At 41.6% G+C, this 25,823-nt stretch overlaps 1 protein-coding gene and 1 long non-coding RNA gene across 2 annotated transcripts in view; one reads left to right on the top strand and one right to left on the bottom strand.

Annotated features, from left to right (window-relative positions):
• The window catches only part of LOC122783207, a 30,797-nt gene extending 12,848 nt beyond the window's left edge, over nt 1-17,949 (bottom strand). Inside the window, exon 1 of the long non-coding RNA XR_006362008.1 lies at nt 17,833-17,949. This is a non-coding gene — a long non-coding RNA (uncharacterized LOC122783207). The remainder of the gene's footprint in view (nt 1-17,832) is intronic.
• The window catches only part of gfra4a (GDNF family receptor alpha 4a), a 138,055-nt gene continuing 127,750 nt past the window's right edge, over nt 15,519-25,823 (top strand). The window contains exon 1 of the mRNA XM_044047894.1: nt 15,519-16,030. Within this exon, the coding sequence (XP_043903829.1) occupies nt 15,973-16,030 (58 nt within the window). The 5' untranslated portion in view covers nt 15,519-15,972. The remainder of the gene's footprint in view (nt 16,031-25,823) is intronic.

Below are 25,823 nucleotides of genomic sequence, written 5' to 3'. Positions count from 1 at the left end.
CGACTCTACTTAATGCAGTTTTCTCACACTCTCATAGGCTTCTCTTTTCTTTTTTTTTTTTTATTTGTTAAAGGAGATAATAACATATGCTGTGTTTGCTAATTCAGTGAGATACAGAAATGCTGCTTAGTGTTTGATACTGCTGGGAAACGTTGAATATTTCCAGGATTCATTTGCATTCCACTTATTGTGTGATGGCACTTTTGTAGCTTCAAGCCTTTTTTTTCAGCGTACGGTAACCAGAACTGACAGAACTGAGAATGATGGTGGAATAAAATCATGTTCACCTGTTAATGCAAAGCTTTGACGGTTACGCTGTAGTTTCAGTTCCTTGCGTGAGTCACTGTTCTCTTTGGATCAGAGTTGTTAGAACAAGGGAGGGCAGTTTTATTTAGAAAGCACTTTATTAGTATGCACTTGATTATAAAAAAAAGTCAATTAGTTATTGTGACTATTTATCATGTATTAAAGGGATACAAAACAAGTCTTTTATCAGCGACTAATGGACAATTTGTTCTGCATCCATTGTCACAAGGTGGCAGCAGTAGCAAACATTTAGTTAGTGGAATTCGTGTGTGTTTGCAGAAGTGATGGAATTTACAAGGTGTATTGAATGCATCTTGTTAGCTGCTCCACTAAGCTCAACATGCTGTTGATCTGGCAGAAGTGAGGACATTTACTAGGGTCTTTGAATGCATCTTGTTAGCTGCTCCAATACACTCAACATGCTGTAGATCTGGAAGCAATGACATTTACTCGCATCTTGTTAACTGCTCCTCTATGCTCAACATGCTGTAGATCTGGCAGAAGCAATGACATTTACTAGGGTCCTTGAATGCATCTTGTTAACTGCTCCTCTACGCTCAACATGCTGTAGATCTGGCAGAAGCGATGACATTTACCAGGGTCTTTGAATGCATCTTGTTAGCTGCACCTGTTAGCTCAACATGCTGAAGATCTGGCAGAAGCGATGACATTTACCAGGGTCTTTGAATGCATCTTGTTAGCTGCTCCACTAAGCTCAACATGCTGTCGATGTGGCAGAAGCAATGACATTTATTAGGGTCTTTGAATGCATCTTGTTAGCTGCACCTGTTGGCTCAACATGCTGAAGATCTGGCAGAATTAATGACATTTACTAGGGTCTTTGAATGCATCTTGTTTGCTGCACCTGATATTTACAACTGTCTTAAAATGCTCAACACACTGTGAACTAGGGGTGGGTCAAAATATCGATTTGGTAACATGTCGTCGTCCTTCCTCGTGAAACACGATAATCGATACATCAGGGCAAATACCGATATTTTAATTAACAAATGATGGGGCTCTAAAGTAAACAGTCCTTGCCAGTTTCACTCGCTGGGCTTTGCTACTTCAACAGGGAAATCCTGCACTTTTAACTTTTCACGTTAACGTCTTGTTTTCTTCATTTACACAGAAATTGTGGTGTATCACAATGTATTGATTATCACAGAATTGTTGTATCACGATAGTATTGGTATCATGGACCATGTATAACTTTCACTACATCTCATGCACTCCCTACATTTAATCAGACTGATGTTTGCCATTTTTTGATTAGCGCCATTTGCCACTTATTATATTATTATATAATAAGTTATTATAAACAAACAATTTAGTTTTCAGAAACTTAAATGCTTAAAACTAAAAAGAAGAACCAAACAGACGTAACCTGACAATTGATCAACAGGGAACCTGGACATACGGAAGGGAAGTTGATGAGTAATTCAACAACCGGGGTCAACGTGTCCATAACTTCACGTCGCTCCACTGTGGCTGCTCTGTGTCTGTCGAGCTCCCAGCTGCGAGTGTAATTGTGTGCGCGCGAGGCAGGGAGCTGCCGCTGCTGCTGGAACGGAGCGTGAATGCTCAATCAACTCTCCCTGGATAAATAATGCGGAGGCAGATTAGCGGCAGCAGAGATTGTATTTGTAGTGCATAAATTTTAATTTGTCACCCTCATATTAAGCTGTTGATTTATGTCGCGTAAATGCATCCTAAAATTGAATTGGAAGGGAAATTAAATACAGTGGCTTGATGTAGATTTAAATCAAACACAGCGTGCCAGTAATTTGACAAAGTGTAGACAGTCGATGTATGGAAAGTCGACGAGGGGCGGGACATGGTTTAAGTCGTTACAAGTAATGTGAAGAAATACTGACGTGGGAAGTTTAAAGCTTTTTAAACTGTGATCACAGGTTGCAGTTGTTGGTTAATGGGCAGTGTGACCGTCACAGTCTTTACAGAGAAATACTTACACAAAACCTTAGCTCTGGCTTTAGCTTAGCGGTTTTTACCCTTGGACGGTTTATGAAGCCCATCAAAAAATTGCTCCCTGACACGACAGTAAGGTCTATCTGTGTTTATTAGGTCATGTCAACATGAAAATTAAGTTTATTCCATTGAAATGAATTTGATATAAACTTGGAGCTTGTGTTTTTGCAATGGACCCAACACAAGACGCAGTTATTAAGTATTAAGTATTTGTACGTCTAGTTCTTTTACTAACTCCAGTGTTTTAATGTAATAAAGTACAAATACATCATTACTGTACTTTAAGTACAAAATTCCCCAAATCCCTCAATTCCCAGTCCCCAAACAGCATCTTGCACAAGGCCGCAACAAAGCTAGAAACGGCCCTGAAGTTAATTATGGATGCATCATATCAGTCAACTAAAATAAGTACATATGTTTGATCTCGTAAAATATTACATAATTATAGGTTATTATTGTGTGTGTTTGTCCTCTGCACATCAAGGCAAAACAAAAACTTTCCTTTTCTCTTTAACTCAATAAACAAATCACATTTCTCTAATTATATCCACGGCACATCAGTGGAAGGAAAGCGTCAGAATAGTGTTTTTCTTTTTTCTTTTTCGTTTTTAATTGCTCTTCAGGTTTGTTAACACATCAGCCTCATTCTCTGACCCATTACTCATTTGATACGTGTCACCGCGGCGAAAAGGCTCGCACTCTCTGCGTCTGCGGTAATGAAAAGAATAATTAGGTCTGTGAGGTTACTGTCGAATGAATGTCGGCATTAAACCATTTCTCATCTTGTCTTTCCTCTGCCCAGATGGCCTCATTGATTTATCCATTTCCACACCTCCTCCTCCTCCTCCTCTTCCTCGCTGTGCATGTGAAATATGTCGCCGCAAATCTCATCACGAAAACTGACCCAAATTACCAAGGGCGTATGGTTCTTGTAGTTTTTCCTTCCTCCTGGACACATTAAGTCTCGTCAGCTGCCTCACCGCGACCGCCATACATGGTAATAATTACACCACGGGCTTGTTTTTGGAAAAAGCGCAACTCTGTCGTTATTTGGCTCCGGTTCCGAGTCTGAAATGAGAGCAGAAGCTGATGCTGGAGAAAACTGGCACGGCTACATGCGAGGCTTCTCATATTCAGCTCCGTCTCCCAATATTCTCTCTTTCCTTTTTTTATTTTTTTGCATTGTTGACAAGAGCAGAGACGAGTTGGCACAGTAAAATTAGCACAATAATAAATATGTTGCCTGTTTGAGGCTGTCCAGATCTTTATCTGGTTCTGCAGCAGATTTTAAATCCTCATAGATATTAGTTCTCAACATATGCCTGAATTAGGATCTCCTTAGACTGTATATTTTTAAAAGAATGGACGTCCTCCTATTTGTATAATGAAGTATAGGAAGTAGGATGGAGATGGCAGTTAAACCCAGGGTCCCCGCGGAGCCTTGTAATTATTGATATTCAAGGTCTTATAAAGTCTTAAAAAGTCTGCAGTTTTATGAGGTGAGGCCTTTAATTTCTCATAAACATATTGGTTCAATGTTAAATGTTCAAGTTGAACGTTCTGTTGTACCTGTATTTAACATCCCGACTCGAGGACATAGTTGCACGCATGCGCCGTCTATCGCTGTGACCGTGACCGCCATTCAAACGTAGAAGAAGAATGGAGGTGAAACAGTACGTGCATGAGGCACGGTGTGAACTTCAAGCTCGGGAGTATGGGCTGCAAAGAGCTGGACTCTCATATGAACTCTGCTGAGCATAAGCGAGCTACTCTCTCGATAAGAGTCGTTTGCGGTACGCGACACTTCCTTTTCCCCCAAAATCTTCCTTTTTGAGGTCTTCAAAAGGTCTTAGAAGTCATTCAAATTCTAAAAAAAATGATACCCTGAGTTAGCCACCAGAGGGCGGCTTCTGCTCGGATGGAAGTGTCCAGGAAAATTTGCGTCTACTTCTGTGACCGTCCTGTTGTCGCAGACAGCATGTGTACATCTCATTACTTTAACTCCTTTATCGTTTGTGATCTGTGGAAAATTTTAAAAAACTATAGACTGGCGATGTGTCCAGGGTGTGACCCCGCCTCTCGCCCTACATCAGACATACTTGCCATTACGGTAGCAACTCTGGACGTCCGCGGAACGACCGTCCAATCGCAGACGAGATTGGTTGAGAACGGTTGAATAAATAACTGCCAGATATGGAAAGTGATCTTGCAAAAAAGAAGCAGGAAAAACTCACTCACTGAACATTTTCTGGACAATTCTACAGGGGGTTCATGATAAGAGAGTTAAAGGTCTCAGTGAGGGCCGTTTTTGTTGTTTTTGGAACCTCCCATCTCTAAGCAGGCGGACGTGCTATACTTCAGGTTGATGGGATTATATAATGTTGTATTATGGTTTGTTATATTATATTTTGACCGAATAATTGTTTTGGCTTTGATTAAACTGAATTGTTTAAGTTCACGGAATAAATACTTACATTTCGGAGAACTTTGGAGAATCATTTTTTACTCGTTTCAGTAAACAAGGACACCACAGTTTCAGGTTTTTATCCAGTAGAAAACGATGCCGCGGCACATCTGTGCAGGCTGGTCATGTCTGAGAATTCCTGGTTTGAAAAACTGACATTGGTGACATCTGTCAAATCTTACGTTCCAAGGCAAGTTCATTTTTCAACTGGAAGACGACCTCCACTGTTGTTAAAGGACAGTTTAAAAGTCTCGTTTTGAGTATTTGTTATTGTTACAGTCGTGTTCATGGTGGAGCATTTTTATCATTTCTTTACCGCGTTTCGGTTTGTTTTTGTAGTTTTATACAAGTCCATAGCTGTTATTTTGTCATGCGATATACTGTATGTATCATTGCAGGTCGACCGATATGGATCTTTCTAGAAATCAGGGCAGCCGATAATTTAATCTAATTAAATATACATTTTTCCAATCTACACTTTTCACCATATACACTATTTTCAATAAAAAATAATGTACACATTAAATACTCAATACATGAAACTGGTCATCAACTAGTTACTTGGCAACATTTATCAGGCTTTCTGAGGACAAAAGTGCTAAAGCTGTAATGACATAATCATCCACCAACGCTGATAACTATAAAATGTACTTAACTGCATCTAACATGTGACTTTCCACATCACAAATCAAGGACATAGCTTCAGTAGAAGCCACATTAGAAGCTAATGAAGTGAAATATTAAAAAGACAAACATGTATGAATGAAGAGGGAACTTTGAAGGTGAAATTGTCTCTATAAGCAGATCATTTAAATGAAATCCACCTCTTCTCTGTGTCTCTGCTGATGAAAGATATGGGTTGTTTTTTTTGTTTTTTTTTATGCAGCGACAGCGGAGCGAAAAATATTTTGATTAGGCGGATTCCATTTAGCCCGAGAGTGTCACACCTACAAAGACTGAGCGGGAACATTACACGAGACGTGCTGAGTTTCCTCCTACTCACATCTCATCGCAGCGCTCGCAAACAATGCTTCCCCTGCTTTTAGAGGCTATAAAACTCAGCCTATGTGTTGTCGCACTGTGGCTCTGGTAATATTCCCCGCAGCAGGGACGGAATTTGCAAGTGGGACAGAATCAGTGTGAAGGCCGGGGAAAGTGCCATCAGTCCAGACCTTCAGTTGTTGCTCCACAGGCTTCTATGGCGGCTATAATTCCGCCCGAGGGGGAGGAAGTGTAAAATGTTCCACAATGTTGACAATACATCACATTTACAACATAGCATACTGTAGGTTTCCAAAAGTAACTTTGTAAAAGGCTCCTATTTCGAGAAGTCCTTTCTTAAAAGGTTCTCAGGAGCAGTAAAAGACGTTAGCGGCCATTTTAGATGTTGAAAGCTCGGGACACGTGACAGAAACGACCAATGATGAACTGCGATGCTGCCTCTCAGTGCTGTAGTACATGTGCCAGGACTGTACGTGGCACTGTAACGCTATGCTAACACCATAAACATAGAAGAAGACGCTCCCAAAAAACGTAAAATCCGATACGGTCCAAAAGCCCTTTGTATCGCTTGCTTCATTATGGACATGCTGACTTTAGCTGAGTCATGTTGTGGGCTGTTTATTTCTTCGTTATCGGAGGATTATGACTTTAAGGCTAGCACAAATGTGTGGCGTCATAGTCTAAAAGGTCTAAAAGGACTGTATTGCTGTCAGTGGTGTCGGACAGTGGTATCGTAACATCCCTAGGGGATTCACCTGGACTCGTTGTCGTGCACTCACATGTACCGCGTTGACTTCAGCTAATGAAAACCCAGGATGTCAGAATGTTCTGTACCTGTCTGTGTCTGGGTCAGGTTATGAGCCAGTGGGGCCCCTGGGCAAATACGGGAAAAAGGGCCTCCCCAACGACCCAAACATCTCATTTTTCCATTCAAAATCTCCCCCTGGTGGCTATTTGGTATAATTTAGCTTCCATGTTTGCATCCTTGGGAGAAGTGGAAGACGACATCCAATTTTTTACATCCGCTCTTTTTACTCATGGATCCCTGTGAGATTTATGGATGTTATCAACGGAACAACCGTCCAATCACGGATGAGAATCACCAGCGCGTCACACGTCTGTGACGTCTGCTTCTCAGTAATGGTTAAATAAATAACTGCCAGATATGGAACCTTAATAACCTTCATTTTCACAAGCAGTTAAAACACTTTTAAGTGGCATAGTTTCAGGTAGACTCAGTTTACCTGTGTGAAATCACGGTTAAGGAGATAAAAATGTCGCTCCTGTGTCAGGTAGAAATATGTAAATAACACTAATGAATCATGTGTTCAGAAATCACTGAACTGTGAAACCGTCGCCCCGTGACGACCGCACAGACTTCCGCACTAATGTGTTGTGATGAAACGCTTAATTGATCGTTAGAAAATTCCCCGTGTTTTGTTTTAAATGTAACTAATTAATCATTAGGGTGATTTAGCAAAGGTTAAAGACACACAGATTCGCCGACTGTCGCTGTCGCTGCGTGCACTTTAATGTGTCTCATATTGCTGTGTGTTTAACACAAAAAACAAGTCATTCTGTGAACATCACCACGGCATCCGAGGCGTCCTGAAGCTGGATTTATAGTCTGCACTGTACATAGACTGTGATTTATAGTATCGTGCATTCAGGGATTGTAATAGCGTTCACACACACACACACACACACACCTTGTCCCCATAGGCACTGTGGCGGTTACTGAGAACACACTACATGAGGACTGCAGCAGCGGGGACTGGTCAGCTGTGGATTTTTGTGTTTTCTGTACGAGTGTCAGAAACAGATTGATGGTGTTGATCGCAGACACACACACACACACACACACATATATATATATATATACTTGTCAGTTAAACAAGTTCTTGAGGCGACGTTCTTTTTGTACTCCAGAGAACAAACTTGACTATAGTTGCTCGAAAGAATTTAAAAGGCATTTTCTGACGACTTTAACCTGAATATGCTCATAGGCAGAACAAGCAGTAGCCAGATTAAGACATGGATTATGTTTCCATGCAAATACTCCATTACTTTAAGTACAAAATTCATATATCTGTACTTTTACTTTATTATTTATATTTCTATCAACTTTGACTTTTTACTCCACTACATTTCCTCTAACTGTCTTTGTTACTCATTACTACCAAACAAAATCAGAGATTGAGAAGAGTTGGTATTATGGTCTGTATTTATGTAGAGCTTTTCTAGTCCAGTTTTCACCCATTCACACGCTGCAACATGGGGTTAAGTGTCTTTGCTCAAGGACCCACAGAGCCAGGAATTGAACCCACAACCTTGCCCTATCACTGAGCCACCATGGCTCAATCCCAACTCCTCACTCTTTAAATACTTTTACTTCTAAAACTACATTTTATATCAGAAAAAAATGACTTTTGATACTTAAGTAGAGTAAATTTGATTTACTTTAAGACTTTTACTGAAGTCGTATTATAAAAATAAGTGACATTTTCTGGTAACGTAGCTCTTCCGAAGCATCAGTTTGAACACACGAGAAGTTTTTGAATGGAGGTCTGTGAGCATAAACATCCCCCAGCTAAATTCTCTGCTAAATTGCTGATTTTGACGCATGTCTTCAAACAACACAGTTTTCAGTTTCCTGTGTGAAAAGGCTGACCAACGCCAAGGTAAAAGCAGTTAATAACACGAGTCTGAAGATAGTGCACACGTAACCAATTTCACGTCCGCCCCACTGTTTCCCCCCCCTGTGGGTCAGTGTTGGAAAGACGCAGCAGTGGCAAAAATGAGACTTTTTGGTTTGTGTCGTAGAGGAAACATGATGGAGACCGGGCCGAGCGATGTTCCACTCGTTGATTTGGATGCAGAAAAATGATCGTTTGAGCCTCTGGTTGAATTATTAAATGTTATCCTGGTGGGCAAAAAAAAGAATAACTCGTTTTTAACAGCAGAAGAGGAGAAGTCATGGATGTTTGTGTTTGGGAATGAAGTTAAACTTAAAGGAAATTACGATGTTCTCAAAGGTCTTGTTTTCTCCACAAACCAACAGTTTCCTTTTAACCTTAAAAATCCAGGAAATGTCCTGTAACGTTGTGCTTTTGCCCATTTTTCCAGAATAACTCAAAATCTGGCAGTAATTTACAATTTATTGCATGTTTTCAAAATTTAAAATGAAGTTTCATTTAGATGAAACACTGTAGTTGTACACCAGCTTTTGCATGCTAACAGTATGAAACATATTTAAAATAACATTGGTTTGAGTTTTTGTCTCAATGTACCAAAAATGAAATTACCGTAATAACCACACATTTTCTTTGACGTGCAACTTCTCAGCTTTCAGAAACCGATGGAATGTTTCCGATAGCACAAACTGTCGCGTAATTACGATAATGCAAAGCCTGTTTGCTCAAAAGTGTCGTCTTCGATACGCTCTGTTAAAAGAAGCTGTGTTTTAATTATTGACAACGCTTAATTACAATTATTAATCGAAGGAAGGAAAGAGAAGAAGAAGCCAGTTTTGCAACGTTAGTGATGCCTCTCTGAAGTCGAAGAAGAAGAAGTTTTTGACAAAAATTGTTGACTGTTTTTTGAAAAAAGCTTAAAAATAAAATTACTAAATGAAACATTTTACCATACTGCGGCTGTGATAATCAGTCAATCTTACTGAGGTGATTTAACCACGCGGTAGCTTTAGAAAGCCATTTCAAAGTTAAATACACAATAATTGCAGTATTGGCTTCCTACAAAAGAACATAACCATAGCACAGATATAAAAATAGTGTTGTTCTTTTCAGTCAGAATCAGCAGTGGGAGGCTGTGTGCGACACCTTTTTTCTCCCTCAGATCTCTGTCTTTTTCTTTGCTCCTGTAGTCACATGTTTTCCCTGCGCTGATTTTGTTGTCCTCGGTTTTGTTTTCTATAAATGCGTGAAGCTTAAATAGAGGGAGCAGGAAATGGATAACTGCACAGTGAGCCGAGCCCCCCTTATGTCCACTCAGGGACACATATGCCGGGGTCCCAATCAGTCCATTGTTAGATTCCTCTTCAGGTTTTATATCCATCAGTGAAGCTGCCCTGTCTCTCATACATTTTAATGGTCCGGCAGTGTTTGGTGTGGAAAGCAGAGGTGGAGACGCGGGATCAGTCTGTTGAAGGACTGTGAAACTCTTGTGTAAAGTAGTAAAAGTATCTCACTTGTACTTAGCAGCAGACATCGTGGCCGAAAAAAAGGAAGAAGGAAATGTATGTCAATTATTGTGCTTTAGTTTGACTCAGCACCTTAGTCACCCGAGTAGGTCATGTGTGTTAACCTTAGTAGGTCATGTGTGTTAACCTTTGTAGGTCATGTGTGTGAACCTTAGTAGGTCATGTGTGTGAACCTTAGTAGGTCATGGACAATGACTCGGCAGGTCACATGTGATGACTCAGTAGGTCATGTGTGTTAACCTTAGTAGGCAATGTGTGTTAACCTTTGTAGGTCATGTGTGAACCTTAGTAGGTCATGGACAATATTTCGGCAGGTCTAAAGTGAGGAACTCAGCTTAGGTCTTGTGTGTTAACCTTAGTAGGCAATGTGTGTTAACATAGTAGGTCATGTGTGTGTTAACCTTAGTAGGCAATGTGTGTTAACCTTAGTAGGTCAAGGTCAATGACTCGGCAGTTCATATGTGAAGACTTTCATATGATGACTCCAGTAGGTCATGTGTGTTAACTTAGTAGGCACTGTGTGTTAACTATGATGAGTCATGTGTGTGTTAACCTTAGTAGGTCATGGTCAATGACTGCGGCGGGTCTGAAGTGGCGGCTCGGGTGGGTGTGTTAACCTTGTGGGTCATGGACGTGACTGGGCGGGTCTGAAGTGACGACTCGGCAGGTCACATGTGATGACTCAGTAGGTCATGTGTGTTAACCTTCGTAGGTCATGTGTGTTGACCTTAGTAGGTCATGGTCAATGACTTGGCAGGTCACAAGTGACGACTCAGGTCGTTTGTTAACCTTAGTAGGTCATGGTCAATGACTCGGCAGGTCACAAGTGACGACTCAGCAGGTCACATGTGATGACTCAGTAGGTCGTGTGTTAACCTTAGTAGGCAATGCATGTTAACCTTAGTAGGTCATGGACAATGACTCGGCAGGTCACATGTGACGACTCAGCAGGTCACATGTGATGACTCACCAGATCACATGTGATGACTCAGCAGGTCATGTGCGTTAACCTTAGTAAATCATGGACAATGACTCAGCAGGTCCAGTCTTGCATTAAGTACCTGTAAGTGATACTTCAGTAAAATTACAAGTATGTGACTAGAAAATGACTTTGGTAGAAGCTTTACTCACTTTTTGTTATAATATTACTTAAGTAAAAGTCTTAAAGTATAGGACATTTACTGTACTTAAGTAGCAAAAAGTAATTTTCTGATATAAAATGTACTGACGTTATATGTGTCCTTGAACAGGTGTGTTCAAGTGTGTTGAAGTGTACACATGTTGAAGTGTATGAATGGGTGAAAACTGTCGTGTAAAGCAGCTCATCAAGGATAGAAAAGCTCCACATAAATACAGACCATAATACCAACTCTTCTTCTTCTTCTGATTTTATTTGGTAGTAACGAGTAACAAAAGACAGTTAGAGGTAATGTAGTGGAGTAAAAGTAAAAGTTGCTAGAAATATAAATAAAGTATAGATATAAGTATTCGTACTTCATTACGTTACATTACATCGCTGGATTCTGTCCAGGTGTTGTCGGTAAGGCTTGATTAATCTTCAGTTTCCTTCTGGAAAGAAAAAAAACGTCTGTTGTGGAGATATGCATTTCGATTGTTCTGCCTTCCTGCAGCATCTGTAGCCAGTTTGCCCTTCAGCAAGGCAGCGGACGCTGGATGACTGCCAGTGTACGAATCCAATCCACCGATCTAAGTCTCCATCTGGTGCTGCCACATTTAAGAACACACACGTGTTTTCCTTTAACTTCTAGATAGATTTAGTTTAAAAAGAAAAAAACCACTAAAGGATGCTGCCACAGACACATGCTTGGCCCCGATGAAATCCTGCTGTTGTCTCCACTCACGCCTCAGCTCAGTGGAAGTGATGAATTGAAAGTTAAGAATGGAATCTGCACTGTCAGTTCAACTGCTGCAGGAGAACAGACTGTCCTGACAGAACCCGTGTCACCCCCGATACATCATTTTTACTCCTTTGTTATTTGGAAGACAATCAAAAGTTGTGATGTGAAAGGAAACCAACGCGGACTGTCAGCGGTTTCCTGCTTTTAAGTCCGTCCACCCCTCACCTCCTGCCGACGAGGACCTGATGGCTTCGACTGAAATCAACTGATTTTCTCTTGTTCTCCGGTCGGCGAGATACATTTTCAGCCTTATTGCTGTAAATCGCCGTGTTGATGGTGCAGTTTCCTCCAGGTAGACTCTCCTGTTGTGATGTACTTGAATCAAAATGACCACAGACACGAGCAGAGCCACGTCACCTCAGCATAAACACACTTATGGCATATTTCCACTGGCTCTACTCGCCTTGGCTCGCCATGACATGGTTTAAGTAGCGTTTTTCACTAGCATAGTACCTGGTACCAGGTACTATTTTTAGTACCTGCTCCGGCGAGGTTCCAAAAGCGTGCCGAGTAGGTACTATGCGATGACTGGCCAGACTGCCGTCACAGGAAGAGACGTCCCGCACACAAATCAAGCCGAACAGTAGATCACTTAAAACTACTTATTCATTTAGCTGTCCTCATCATTCATTCACCTGTCCTCATCATTCACCTGCTCTCATCATTCATTCACCTGTCCTCATCATTCATTCACCTGTCCTTATCATTCATCCACCTCATCATTCACCTGTCCTCATCATTCATTCAGCTGTCACTCATCATTCACCTGTCCTTTCATTCACCCTGTCCTTATCATTCATTCAGCTGTCCTCATCAGAGTCACCTGTCCGTTCATTCACCTGTCCCCTCATCATTCACCTCTCCTCATGTTCGTTCACCTGTCCTTATCATTCATTCACCTGTCCCTCATCATTCACCCTGTCCTTTCCATTCACCACCTGTCCTTATCCCATTGTTAAGCTGTCCCTCATCATTTCACCTGTCCTTTCATTCACACCTGTCACTTATCATTCATTCAGCTGTCCTCATCATTCACCTGTCCTTATCATTCACCTGTCCTTATCATTCCACATACGTTCCTGTCATATCATTCATTCCAGCTGTCCTCATCATTCCCATTCACCTGTCCTCATGGATTTCACCTGCCCTCATCAGTCATTCACCTGTCCTCATCATTCACCTGTCCTCATTCATTATTCACCACAGAACTCTTAGTCCGACACCAGTCCGACTAAAGGTATACTGGTATACCGAAGTGCGCGTCACATAACCCTGCGATACTCGTGCATCAGGGTCCTGTAGTATCCAGCTTCACCATCTGGTGGCGGTACAGGTCTATTCTCGGGCGGAAATTCATTTTGCGCGCTCTTTGCATGCAATTCCAAAAGTTGCACGTTGATGATGAGGATCTCGTCATGGGAAGTACACCAGGGCCTTAAGAGACTAATTCTTACACACTGGATGTCTACATTCTTCACACCGACCGCCATCACCGGCGCCTCCTTGTGGTCCGAGCCTGAACTATCTCTGAGTCGTTAAACGTGCACTCTGAGTGAGAGATGAATTTTTGAGCGGTTTCTCTGCAGAGAGATTATTTTGCCTCCTCGAGCTTATTTTCAGAGTTTTTACAGCATCTCAGGGACACGTTTATCCCAAACACTGTTTGTGTAGAACGTAAAAACAAAAAAAAAAGGCTGACAGTTATGGAAACGTGGGAAAGATCGTCCTCAGTTTGAGAAATAACCTCAGACACTTGCAAACTTCTGTTCAGTGTTTTGTGTGTGTGTGTTTTATTTTTTGGTTGAAGAGAGTGGGCAGTTAACTCCTCTCAGGATTTGCTCAAATGGAGACGGTGGAGAGGAAAAGATGCCACAGGAGGAGAGAGATTTTGCTACAGAGGATTTTGTTCTCCAAGGCCAGCAACACACTCAGCACACCCCCGTGAAATACTAATATGTGAAATGGTTCGGAACTGGACCACCTCACAGTAACTCATCTCATTTTATTTTTTTTTCTTCACCTTCAGCTGTAGAGAAATTAATAATGTATATAGATGAACACAAACGTGTTGCCTCACCCATCAGGTCCAGGTGGTGAGGAAATATCTGACATACGAGAACATTACATGTTACGTTCATTCCGCAGCGGAACTCATGTTCTGGTGTTTGTTTGAGGTGGAATAGTCTTTCTGGTGACACACAGCATCACAGATAGATTAGATTGGGTGCTGTGGTATATCATACCTGCGTATACCATATCTATTCCTCTCATGCTTCCCTTTACCAAGTGTATCAGGGAACTACGGTGGCCTTCATGTACCAAAAATGATGTCTGGCTAGTTTGTCAATACTCAATCATTTTCCTTCTCCAATTCTGCTACAATTATCCTGACAGTCATATCAGGAATTTACTGAACTCTGTGGAACTTCTCTCGCCCACGCTACAACGACCTTCTCCGGGTTCCCACATGTCCTTGAAATCCTTGAAAGTTTGTGAAGTTTTTGGAAATCGTCCCTAAATAGACACATAGTCGTTGAAAGTGCTTGAGTTTTGGGCAAGAAAGAAGTTGAACCATTTTAGGCTCATTTTTGGTGGTTGATTTTCAATTTTTTTCCCTCTTTCTGATAATTTATAACACTTTAATAATAACTAATGGCACACATAAATACTTGTTTTAAATAATAATAAATGTGTTTCCAAATTGTGAGTACTTTTTGCCTCAGGTGAGTTTATATAATTGGTGAAAATGAATTTTTGCCTGTAGATTGTGCTGAAAAAAGGATAGCAATCACTCTATATTGCACATTCTTATAGCCTCTGTAAATACTGTACGTTCTCTTTTCTTCTCCTTCATGCACAGACTCACTCCCGTGTGACACAACACATTTTCTTGTGTATTATATTTATATATATAATAACAATAATGATAAAAAGTAGGGCATGTGTGTGAAAGGAACAACGTCAGATTCTGTCCGCGTGGATCGACAGAGCTCGCTCTGTCCCCGAAACCCAGATGAGAATAGACGGGAATCTTTGTTGTGTGTGTGTGTTTTTTTGAAAGCAGACCAGCGTGAGCACATTAGACAGCAGGTCGCCTCAAAGATGCTCTCCTCATTTTCACCATGAACACACACTGAGTCACAGAAGCTGGAGGCCGTGAAACCAACACAGCTGCCTTCAAATCAACCACTCTCACTCAAGTTGGCGGTGTCACTTTCTCTCTCTCTCTGTGTTTTTTTATTTTATTGTATTGTGAAATTTTGGGTGAAGGAGGACTAACCCACTTTCAGTGGATCTGGTCTGCCCTCCCTCTCTCCCTCTCTCTCTCTCCCTCCCTCACACACAGACAGACACTATGCACCATTTTTACGCAGGTTTATTGTTTCCATTTTATGGCAGTATGAAATAGACTATCGATTTAACTTGTCCCATTTCAACTTCTGCCAAGATTGGATTTTTTTTTTTCTTCTTCCCTCTCTCTGAACGCGTCGGGGCTGGGCATCTCCAGCCAGAGGAGAGTGGAGGAGAGGAGATCACGCCGGCTGCGTGTGACTCCTCGCAGGTCGGAGTGCGCAAAGCAACGCGCCCCCTGTGATTCATCCGCATTTTGCAGCTGCTGTCGGCGCGCAGGTGGAGGCGCAGAGGAGACGAGGAGAGAGACGCGCAGGACGGACTGTCTGTGGAAGAAAACAGCCAGGGATTTTGTTTCAGTACGCGCAACATTTTGCTTTCCACGCCAGGAACAAACTGTTTTTTGACTCGGTGATTGTGTGCGGAGCTTTTCTTTTTTTTTTTTCTCTCTCTTCTCTGGTGACAAAAGTTTGACTGTGCAACCATGATGCTCTGCTCCGCTCCTGCTCGTTTTTCACGCACTGCTGTGGATTCCGGCTCCAGCGCGAGCGTCCAGTCCTCACTCGAGTCTTTTCGGGCTTAATTTTTCGGCGCCAGTTCCCGAGCAAACAGTGGGGCTTTTTATCCTCACGCAGCATCACCACCACCATCATCATCATCATCATCATCACCACCAGCACCAGCACCACTGGTCTTGCGGGATTGTGCATCCATTTGAATCAATGTCGCGCTCCATTATGGACTTCCTCGGACTGTACTTCTTGCAGCTGGCGCTCATTGGTGAGTTTAACTCTGACTTTTAATCCCGCGCATATCAATTCGGGATTAAATGAATGCGCTGTCTTTTTATTGGCTTGCTTTTGATTGTTTTCTGCGGGCAAAGTTGCATAAAAACGAGGTTTGCGTTTCAGTTTGCTGCGCTGTGAATGTGGACGCAGCAGAGACGCAGGGTTTGTTTTTTCTCTGTGTGTTTATTGCAGTTGTGTATGTGATGTGTGACTGACAGCTGTGGCAGACATCATCATCATCATCATCATCATCATGTCATTTCTCAGCTGCGCGCAGTCACGCAGCCTCGTGCACCTTCATGGACGCAGGATGACAAATCTAAGGCATGATTTTTTTTTGTGTGTCGCTGCTGATTTTGCAGTTGAGTTGCGAAAAAAAAATGCAAATGCAAACAAATATGTGTTTGTGTGCGTGCCTGCGTGCCAGCGCGCGTGCGCTTTGGTTTAGCTGTGCGCGTGGAACCAGGCGTGCTGTGTGCGCGCAATATGTGCACCTGCCTCTGCAGGTGAAATGTGTGCGCGTGTGTGTGTGTGCGTGCGTGTGGTCACTGCACATAAAAGCAGCATTTGGTGCGATTCAGCACAACACTGAGACTGATCTGATTCATGCACACACAAACTTGTGTTTATATCTTAGTGAGGACACACCATAGACAGTCACAACCAAGTGCATTAGCCAAACCCAGCTCTAAAACCAGGTCTTAAACCTGAAAAAGCTCATTAAAGTTGTGGGGCCCAGATAAAATGTCCCCACAAAGATTTTTTAGATTTTTCTGGACCTCACAAAGATATTCATTCAAGCACACACTCACACATGTTTGCAGCTTTTCCACCTAGGACACTGTAACCATAACCACTTCATACATAACCCTAACCTTAATAGACTAGAATAGCCTTTATTGTCAAATAGAGGGTTCTCTTGCAGAAAAAAACAAAACATACACTGTACAAAATCTGAACAAGAAAGACAGACGACATCAATCAGTAAAGGAAGATATACAAACGATGGTACAGAAAATCTATTCAAATAGAGAACACAATTTAACCACAATTCAAATCTTAATAGCCCCAAACTTAACCAGCTGCTCAGAAATGAGTTTCTGCCTCATCTGGAACCAAGTTCTGGAGGACGACTGGTCCTGACGAGGTCGGTGTTTATGCCAGAACAGGACACACACACACACACACACACACACAATCTCTCTCTCTCACACACACACACACACGGAGAATAGCTTTGTGCAGCTAGTCTTGTGAGGACACCACATTGATGTCCATTCCTTTTCCACAGCTTTAACCAAAGCCTCATCTTCAAACTATAACCTTATATTTCACATTTCACACCTCCCCTTGAACCTTAAACCTGGACCTGCAGCACACAGAAACGTGCTTATGTGTCTTTGCTGCTCCTGAAAGAGTCAGTGTTTGTATCAGAGAGACCAGATGTTGTTGTTCCCTCAACAATGAGGCGTTTTTACGAGCTCAGATAATGGCTGAAAATCTGTGACATTTCCTCCCAACGCGACCACGACTGCTGGGAGAGAACGTGCTGAGATCTCTGAGACGAGACATTACAACCTTCTTTAAGCTGCATGTGCACGGTCTGTCTGTCCTGTCTTCTCTGACTCTTCACATCATATGTAAGAAATGGGGGATCACAGCACAGCGCTGTCACTCAAGACACGAGCCAGGTGGGTGAGTGTAAGCAGAATGTGAGGAGGAGGAGGGAGGGAGAGGAGAGGAGAGGAGAGGAAGAAGGACTAGTCCCAGTCTTTTCTCTGCAGACATTCTCACCTTGTCAGAGACGTGTCAAAGCGACACGAGAGTCTGTCACCCCGAGTCTCATGATCCCGTCCATCAGCCACCCAGAGAGGCAGAGCAGAAGGAGATGAAGGGAAGCGGAGCAGTCGTAGCCTGAAGGTCAGAGAGGAAGAGGACGGGCGGGCGGGTTTGAATCTACGGGAGGGAATATTTAAGGGCGGAGCAAATGAGTCTTAAAGAGCAGCGAGCAGCGTTGGGGAGACGGGTGCCCGAGGCTGCTCTCTCAATAATACCTTTTAGCTTTGAGACACCCGCCGTCGTCCACACAGCGCCGGAGTTTCCGAAGCCTCTGAAATGGAGCTTTTTTGAAAACGCCGCTGGTTCTGTTTGAGTTTGAAAACACCGGGGTTGTTCTGTGAGTGGCAGAGGAAACGGTGACTCAGTGTCAGTCACGACTCTCAGTAAATTTGAATTTGAATTTGCTGCTTCAGATGTGTGTGTTATTGCGTCTTCACGTTGACTTTTCCTCATCAGGGAAACTCTTGTTTATTTTTCTCCAGGAAACCAAAGCAGATGTCATCTGAGATTATTTGTTCTCTCAGCTGTTTGATGATTATGTGAAGTGACGTTCGTGGATGTGATGATGAACCTTGATCTTTCCATATTTTACTGTTACTGACACTGATGTTTGCATGTAAATGCTTGTATGTCTCTGTTTGTTATATTTACTTTATGGTGTGAAGTGGTGAACTGACAAGAGTGGATACTTTCTAATCTAATTGAATCTAATCTAGTCTACAGTTGGCTCCTGTCATACCATGTCTTGTCTTCTCCAGTCTAATCTTGTTTAGTTTAGTCTAGTCCAGTCTTGATTTATCCATATTTTATCATTCAATCCACTCCACTCAAGTCCAGGCCAGTTCAGTCCAGTCCAGTCTAATCTAGTTTCATCTTGTTTTATCCAATTTAATCTTGTCCAGTTTAGTCTAGTCTTGATTTATCTAGTCCTTTCTAATCTAATTTAATCTAATTTAATACAATACAATTCAATATACTATTAATCAATAAATCCACTCCGATCCAGTAGACTGCACAAGTCCAGTCCAATCTAGTCTTGTCTTGTTTTATCCAGTCCCATTCAGCTATATCTAATCTCAACTAATCCAGTCTTGTTTTATCCACTACTATCCAGCCATATATATTCTATTCTATTCTATTCTATTCTATTCTATTCAAATCTAATCTAATCTAATCTAATCTAATCAACTCCAATCCACTCTTGTTTTATCCCATTTTATCCAGCCAAATCTAATCTAGTCTCAACTAATTTAATCTGTTTAAATCCAGTCTACTCTAATCTAGTCTTGTTTTATCCAATGCTATCCAGCCATATCTATCCTAATCTAATCTAATCTAATCTAATCTAATCTAATCAAGTCCACTCTTGTTTTATCCCATTCTCCAGCCTATAATATAATCTAATCTATTACATTTACATATCATTCAATTCAATCCACTCCACTCAAATCTAGTCCAATCTAGTTTAGTCTTGTTTTGTGTTTTGTCTCAGGTTGTCTGCTTCTTTCATCTGGTGGGAGGGTCTTTATTTTCTAAAACCACCTGGAAATCAACTTTTTATTCTTAGTTTTTCTTAGTTTTTAATCTGCGTCTTTCTCATCTTGAGCTGCACAACAGGAGCTTTAAATACCTGAAAGCCTGCAGTGTCCAGAGCTGCAATAATCTATGTCCAAACTAATAAATGTCTCACTCTCTCTGTTGAAGCGTGGCGAGCTCTGTGGACGTAGATTCCTAGATTCCCATGCTGCGTTTTTTTGCATCTCATTAATTTACCAGAGTAAACTTGCACAGTAAAAACGAAAAAAAGACTTTTATTTACTTGTGTTTTAAATTAGCATATTTACTGCCCGGTGTTGTGACGCTCCAGTGATTATGTGCTCACTCTGCTCGGAAAACATTTTGCGATCATTACTGTAATTAGTTGACCAGGCTTATCTGTATATTATTCTCCTCTAAGTGGTCGGCGGTAAAAATGAGCGCGCGGCCTACGCCGACGTTTGGCGACGCTGCAGACGACTTGTGGGCGTTTTGGTTTGGTTTGTAAGGAGCCGGGATCTCGTCGATCTCGTCCTGTCGAGGCCCAATGAAGTGAAAAGAGAATCCACTCCTGCGTCAGTGGACGAGCATTTTTGTTGTTCTCATTTTTTGTCTGTTTGAGAATTTTAGCCTCCATCACTTACAGTCAACCAGGGGAACTAATTATCAAATTACACATTTATTTGTTGAGAAAGAAAGGAGGATACTCTTATACTCTTTATACTTTTACATACTTTCAAAATGAAAGCATTTATTTGCGTTGTCGGCTGTATTGCAGATGATTTAAAAGTCACTCTTGCTCACAAAATGGCTGCCTGACGCCTACTATTTTAATAAATACGTGGTTGTGTTTATTTTGGCAGGAATTGCTAGTCTGGATGTTTCCAGTCCTATCTGATCTAATCTAATACAATACAATACAATTTAATATTATTCAATCCACTCAAGTCCAGTCCAATCTAGTCGAGTTCAGTCTAGTCTTTGATTTATCCAGTCCTATCTAATCTAATCCAATCTAATGCAATACAGTGCAAGTTAATATAGTTCAATCCACTCAAGTCCAGTCCAATCCGGTCTACTTTAGTCTTGTTTTATGCAATTTAATCTAGTCTAGTCTAGTATGTATCCAGTCCTATTTAATCTGATCTGAATCTAATCCAATCCAATCCAATACAATTTAATATTATATAAGTCAATCCACTCAAGTCCAGTCCAGTCTAGTCTAGTCTCATCTACTCTTGTCTAGCGCTATCCAATCTCATTCAGCCATATCTAATCTAATCTAATCTAATATAGCTGTATAGCAGATGATTTAAAAGTCTTTCTGGGGTAGTCCAGGTCATTCTTGTTCACAAAATGGCTGTCTGACGCCTAATATTTTGAATAAATATGTCATTTTTATAACAATTTTGATTAATTCTGAAGCCCCAATTGTCCACTCAAGTCAACAGTCTATCCTAAGAGTATGTTTTCTCACTGTTTGACAGAATCTTCTTAATGAAGTTTGAAGTTTTCTAAACCACTAACTCTCCCACACCGAAGTCCATAGAGAAAATACTTAGAATACTTATATAATACTTATTAGAAACTTCAGTTTACAGCCATCGACGGCTGTCTAACATTGAGAAAAGGCAATCTTAGACTTAAATTGCTATCGATTTTATTGGTCGGACCGTTTGTTAAGTGACTCCAATGTATTTTTTTTCTTCTTTTAACCAACAGCAATAACACTGTTACTGTTCGGGTTGGTCAGCAACGGCAGGTTTGACAGTGGCGGAGCATTTATGGACTAAAAAACTGACTAACTCAATAAATACTGAGTTTATTTACAGTAAATGACTTGTTACTGTATAATGTTACAGTATATTACTGTAAATGGACCACTGTATTTCACAGCTATGACACATTACGGTGATTTAGCAGTACTTTTTCATGTAAAAATAATGTATTTAAAACTCCCTCTAAAAATCACATCTGATGACTTTCACAGTAGATCACAAAAATACAGTATGACATGACAAATGATCATCGTTAAAGCCTGTGAAATCTGGTGCAATGATCAACAGTGAGTGAATGAATGAGGGTAAATGACTGAAATATGTCCACATACAGTTCATGTTCCAGCGATCGGCGCTGAGTCATTCGACTGGATTTTCACCATCAATCATTTCCCTGTGAAACCAATCACAGTTTCGTTTCTGATAAGACCCTTAAAGCTTCTCAAATCACTGACTGCAATGAAATAGTCATTATGATTTTGGTACTTTTTTTTTTTTAAGACACCAAAGCAGAGTCGCCCAAAAGTAATTACAGCGTTCAAACGACAGCAGTGAGAGGAAAAGCTGAGTTTCCGTTCCTCACTTGTTAATTATTTACTGATTAACTTTCTGCTCCGATTGAATGGATTATTAACGAAGTCATTGTGTAACAATGCATTATTTTTTTGTTATAATTATACACTTCAGTGGAATGGTACGATCTAAAGGCGAAATGAGAAGCTTACGATCATACGGACGTTGTTAAACACTGAGAGAATGTGTGATGTCCTCTCTCTCTCTCTCTCTTTGCTCTGCTGCGCTCGGATGTGAGCTTTGTCTGAAAACTGCAAAGACAAATATTGATTGAGAAGTTGCCGTCGCGATGGCAGTGACCCGTTTCTTTCTCTCCGGAGACGAGTCTTGTAACTTCTGACGGTCGAATCAAAGCCTCGCTCTCGGCGTCGGTTGGCGACGCTCCGCCCTCGGCCCTCGCGTCGATATTGACCTTAAGCAGCTCATTGGCTTTGGTTCACGATGTCACTGACCCTGATTAAGTACTGGAGACGGGAAATGAAAGCATTAAACAGGCAGGGAGGCTAAATTATTAAAGACTGCGGTATTGATGAGCTCAGATGTGATTTGTTCTGCTCTCAAATAGAGGAAATAGACATTCATACTTGTTATAGAACATAAGTTAAGATACCTTACTTTATCCCTTTGCTAAATGTAAAAATCCTAATCCTAAGGCCTGCTGACACACCAGCCGTTTATCTGCCTTGTTCATGGACACCCTGACCTTTGACCTGACGACCCCTCCACTTACAAGCCCCAATTCTTCTGGCGTTAGCATGCGAGGGTGGGTGGTCGGACGACAGAAACCGAACCAAAGCGGTCGGCGGACGGCGGATTTCCTTATCACGTTACACAGCTGTTGCCTGGCAACACAGCTGCAGCGAGGGAAGCGGGTGTAGATCACTAATTGTACTTAGTGAGTAGTTTACAAAAAAAAAAACAAATGACTAAGACCTTTGACGCACATTCAAATGCAGCCTCAGAAGTCGGGGTGGGAATCACAGACTACCTCACGATACGATACGGTACGCGATACCAATAATATCACGATACAACGATATGTGTCTAACTGAAGAACATCTCTTCACGTAGCTTTCTGGGCGACGATATCCTCACCAAATCCATATTTTCACCCGCCCCTAACTCTTGAAGGACGTGTGTTAAGAAAGTTAGTTTCCCTCCATTAATGAAATGTCTTGTTATGATCAGTAAAGTGTCTTTCCCTGTCACCTATGATTACATCTCCCCCACGCACCAAACCCTCTACATGTACCGCGCACCACTGACACATTAATTATTCGTCTCGCATTAACGCTGATTCATACCACGATGTGGTTTTTTTTTTTTTCAGTGACAGATGAAAATCCCACACACACAAAAAAAAAGTTTTTCTTTTTAATAGTTTATTGTTAAATGACACAATAGAAGTCTTGAGTTTCTGTCGTGTAGATGTAGGAGATGTAGCCTCGTGGTCACTCTGTGTCGCTGGGACACGAGGACTTATGTTTTGTAATCTAAGAACTGATGATGAGAAGCTGTGTTTGGACCTTTTTTTTTAGTTGGAAAGAGCAACAATGGTGGAGGTGGAGGTGGAGGTGGGGTCAGTACATGGCCGTAGCTCGCCGCTTATCACGTTAATGTTCCTGTTTGTCAGCAATAAATAAGTGGTTAAGGTCTGAATAGAGCGGAGTTATCAGCGGGGCAGTTAGATGTGTTAACTGCCACTGCAGGGGAACAAATCTCGTTCATCACAGCATCGCTTCCCGCTCTTATCTGGCTCGCTTATGCTAACGTCACCAGCAGCCCATGTGTAACACACACACACACACACACACATACTCTCGTACAGCATTTTTAGTGAGGGCTAATCTCATTGAATGAATATCGGTTTAACGAAACAACGTCACGATCTCGACCTTTAGAGCAAAAATGGATTAGAGGATTTAACCACGCCCCACCAGTGTGACACAGTGTTATTGTAGCACGGCTTACGCGTTAGCTCCTCCCACTAACCGGAAGCTGCCGCCAACTAATAGTAACCACAGCGGCTGCTGATTTGGGGCGACACATTCACACCGAATTCGAGCTCTCTCCCGCTTGTCTGAAATCACCGGTGTTTGCAAATGTTTTGCGTCCCCCCCCCGTGAGTTTCTCGTTGTCGACACAAGAAAACCACGGTGTGTAAGTTATGTTTATGAGCGTGTAGCAAAGCACAGTGTTCCCCCAGGACCAGGCTTGGGGAAACGCTGATGTAGACAATGAAAATGGGAAATCCTAGTCTAAAAATGGCAGATGGATCTGCGCTAAAAGAGGGAGAAAAATATCGAGGATTGAATTGTGACCTTAAAGTCAAGTCGTATAGAGGATTTGGAGAACCGTGACACCCCTAAACCTTGTGCCTCACAACTAAAATCTACCCCTGACCCTAAACTAAACCCAATGCTAACTCAAACCTGAAAACCTAAAGTCCTGACAGAAGGTCCTCACAAGGTCAAAAAGTTCCCCCTGATGGTCACTCACAGTACTGCAGGTGGGTCACAAAAATACTATACACAACTGTTAAATATTTATGTCCAATTCTGTAAAATATTAAGAAGTAATTAGAATTTGATGTCATTCTTCTCGTCACCAAAGCAGGTTTCCCAGTTTCCACTGACACATATTTTATAATTGGTTGGGAATCATGTTTTTGTGGAAATGAGGGAGGGAAAGTGGAACGAGGAAATGGAAAGATTTTGGTGGCGGCAGAAAAAAAAAAAAAGATGAAATGGGCCAGAGCGTTCTTGAGTTTTGGCTGCTCTAGTTTCTGAAAACTGAACTGCTTCACCTACACCCTGCAGTCATCGTGTGCTTTAAATGTGACCGGCCGTAATTGTGCATATTGTATCCTCACAAACCTCCTGCACGACCGCACTTTTGCTGTGACGGAGAGACGCGGACGAATATTGACGGAGTATTACGGGGACAAACAGAGCGGGAGGAGCAGGAGGAGGAGGAGGAGGAGGAGGATATGAGAGCGGATTTATTTTTCCATGAGGTCGGAGCTGTTGTTTGCCGTCAAACAGGGAGGAGATGTGTATCTGCTGGAGAGCCTCACGTCCCCGGTGCATTGGCGCCACAACATTTTCAAGAATTCGAGATTTCTTGCCTCCGATCGTCAAGTTTGACAACCTCTATCCACCTTTTGTGATTGGTTTGTTGATTTAATTCATCAACTGTCATCGTGCCGAGATATACCATCGAAATTATTATTCAACAAACCTGCGTCAAGATGACTAACGCGGAGCATTCCGTGAATCTACGTTTAGAAGTAAAGAAATAATTCATATTTTTGGCACATCAGCGCCACGTTATCTTTAGCATCGGGACTTTGAAAAGATTGTGAAAGAAACTGAGTCTGTTTGGAAGAAAGAATCACAAACACACACATGGGGGGAATCATCTCTCGTTCTGTTGCTGTTTAATAATACTACATGACAAAGAATCTCATAATAATACGACTATTCTTGTAATATGACAACTTTATTCTCGACGTTATTCTCATAATATTACGACTTTATTCTTGTAATATTATGACTTTATTCTCATAATGTTACGACTTTATTCTCGTAATATTACAACTTTATTCTTGTAATATTACGACTTTATTCTCGTAATATTACGACTTTATTCTCATCATATTACGACTTTATTCTCATAATATTACAACTTTATTCTTGTAAAATTACGACTTTATTCTCGTAATATTACGACTTTGTTCTCGAAAGATTAAATATATTTTTTTTCTCTTCAGTTTGGCCTAATTCTCCGTCGTCGAGATGAAACGATGATTTTTCCCTTGCCTTTCTTGCCGCCATGATGTTGAAACAAAGTCGTCTCGCTCCGGACACGCCTCTTTTTGAGCCGCTCTGCCTTCTGCTGTGTTACCGCACCGTTATCTCGTACGTAAAGACGAGATGAAAGCAATTACACACTGACACTGGTGAAGAAAAGAGCAAAATGGAGGCCCCTAAGATGGAGATAAACATTCCCGCCGAACAAAGGGAATCAAACTGCAGCAGCGCTGACGCGGTGGGGGAG

The sequence above is a fragment of the Solea senegalensis genome, linkage group LG16 (assembly GCF_019176455.1).
Source record: "Solea senegalensis isolate Sse05_10M linkage group LG16, IFAPA_SoseM_1, whole genome shotgun sequence".
Classification (NCBI taxonomy): Eukaryota; Metazoa; Chordata; class Actinopteri; order Pleuronectiformes; family Soleidae; genus Solea; species Solea senegalensis.
Note: the sequence above shows the minus strand (reverse complement) of the source record. Positions and strands in the feature narration are given on the sequence as shown.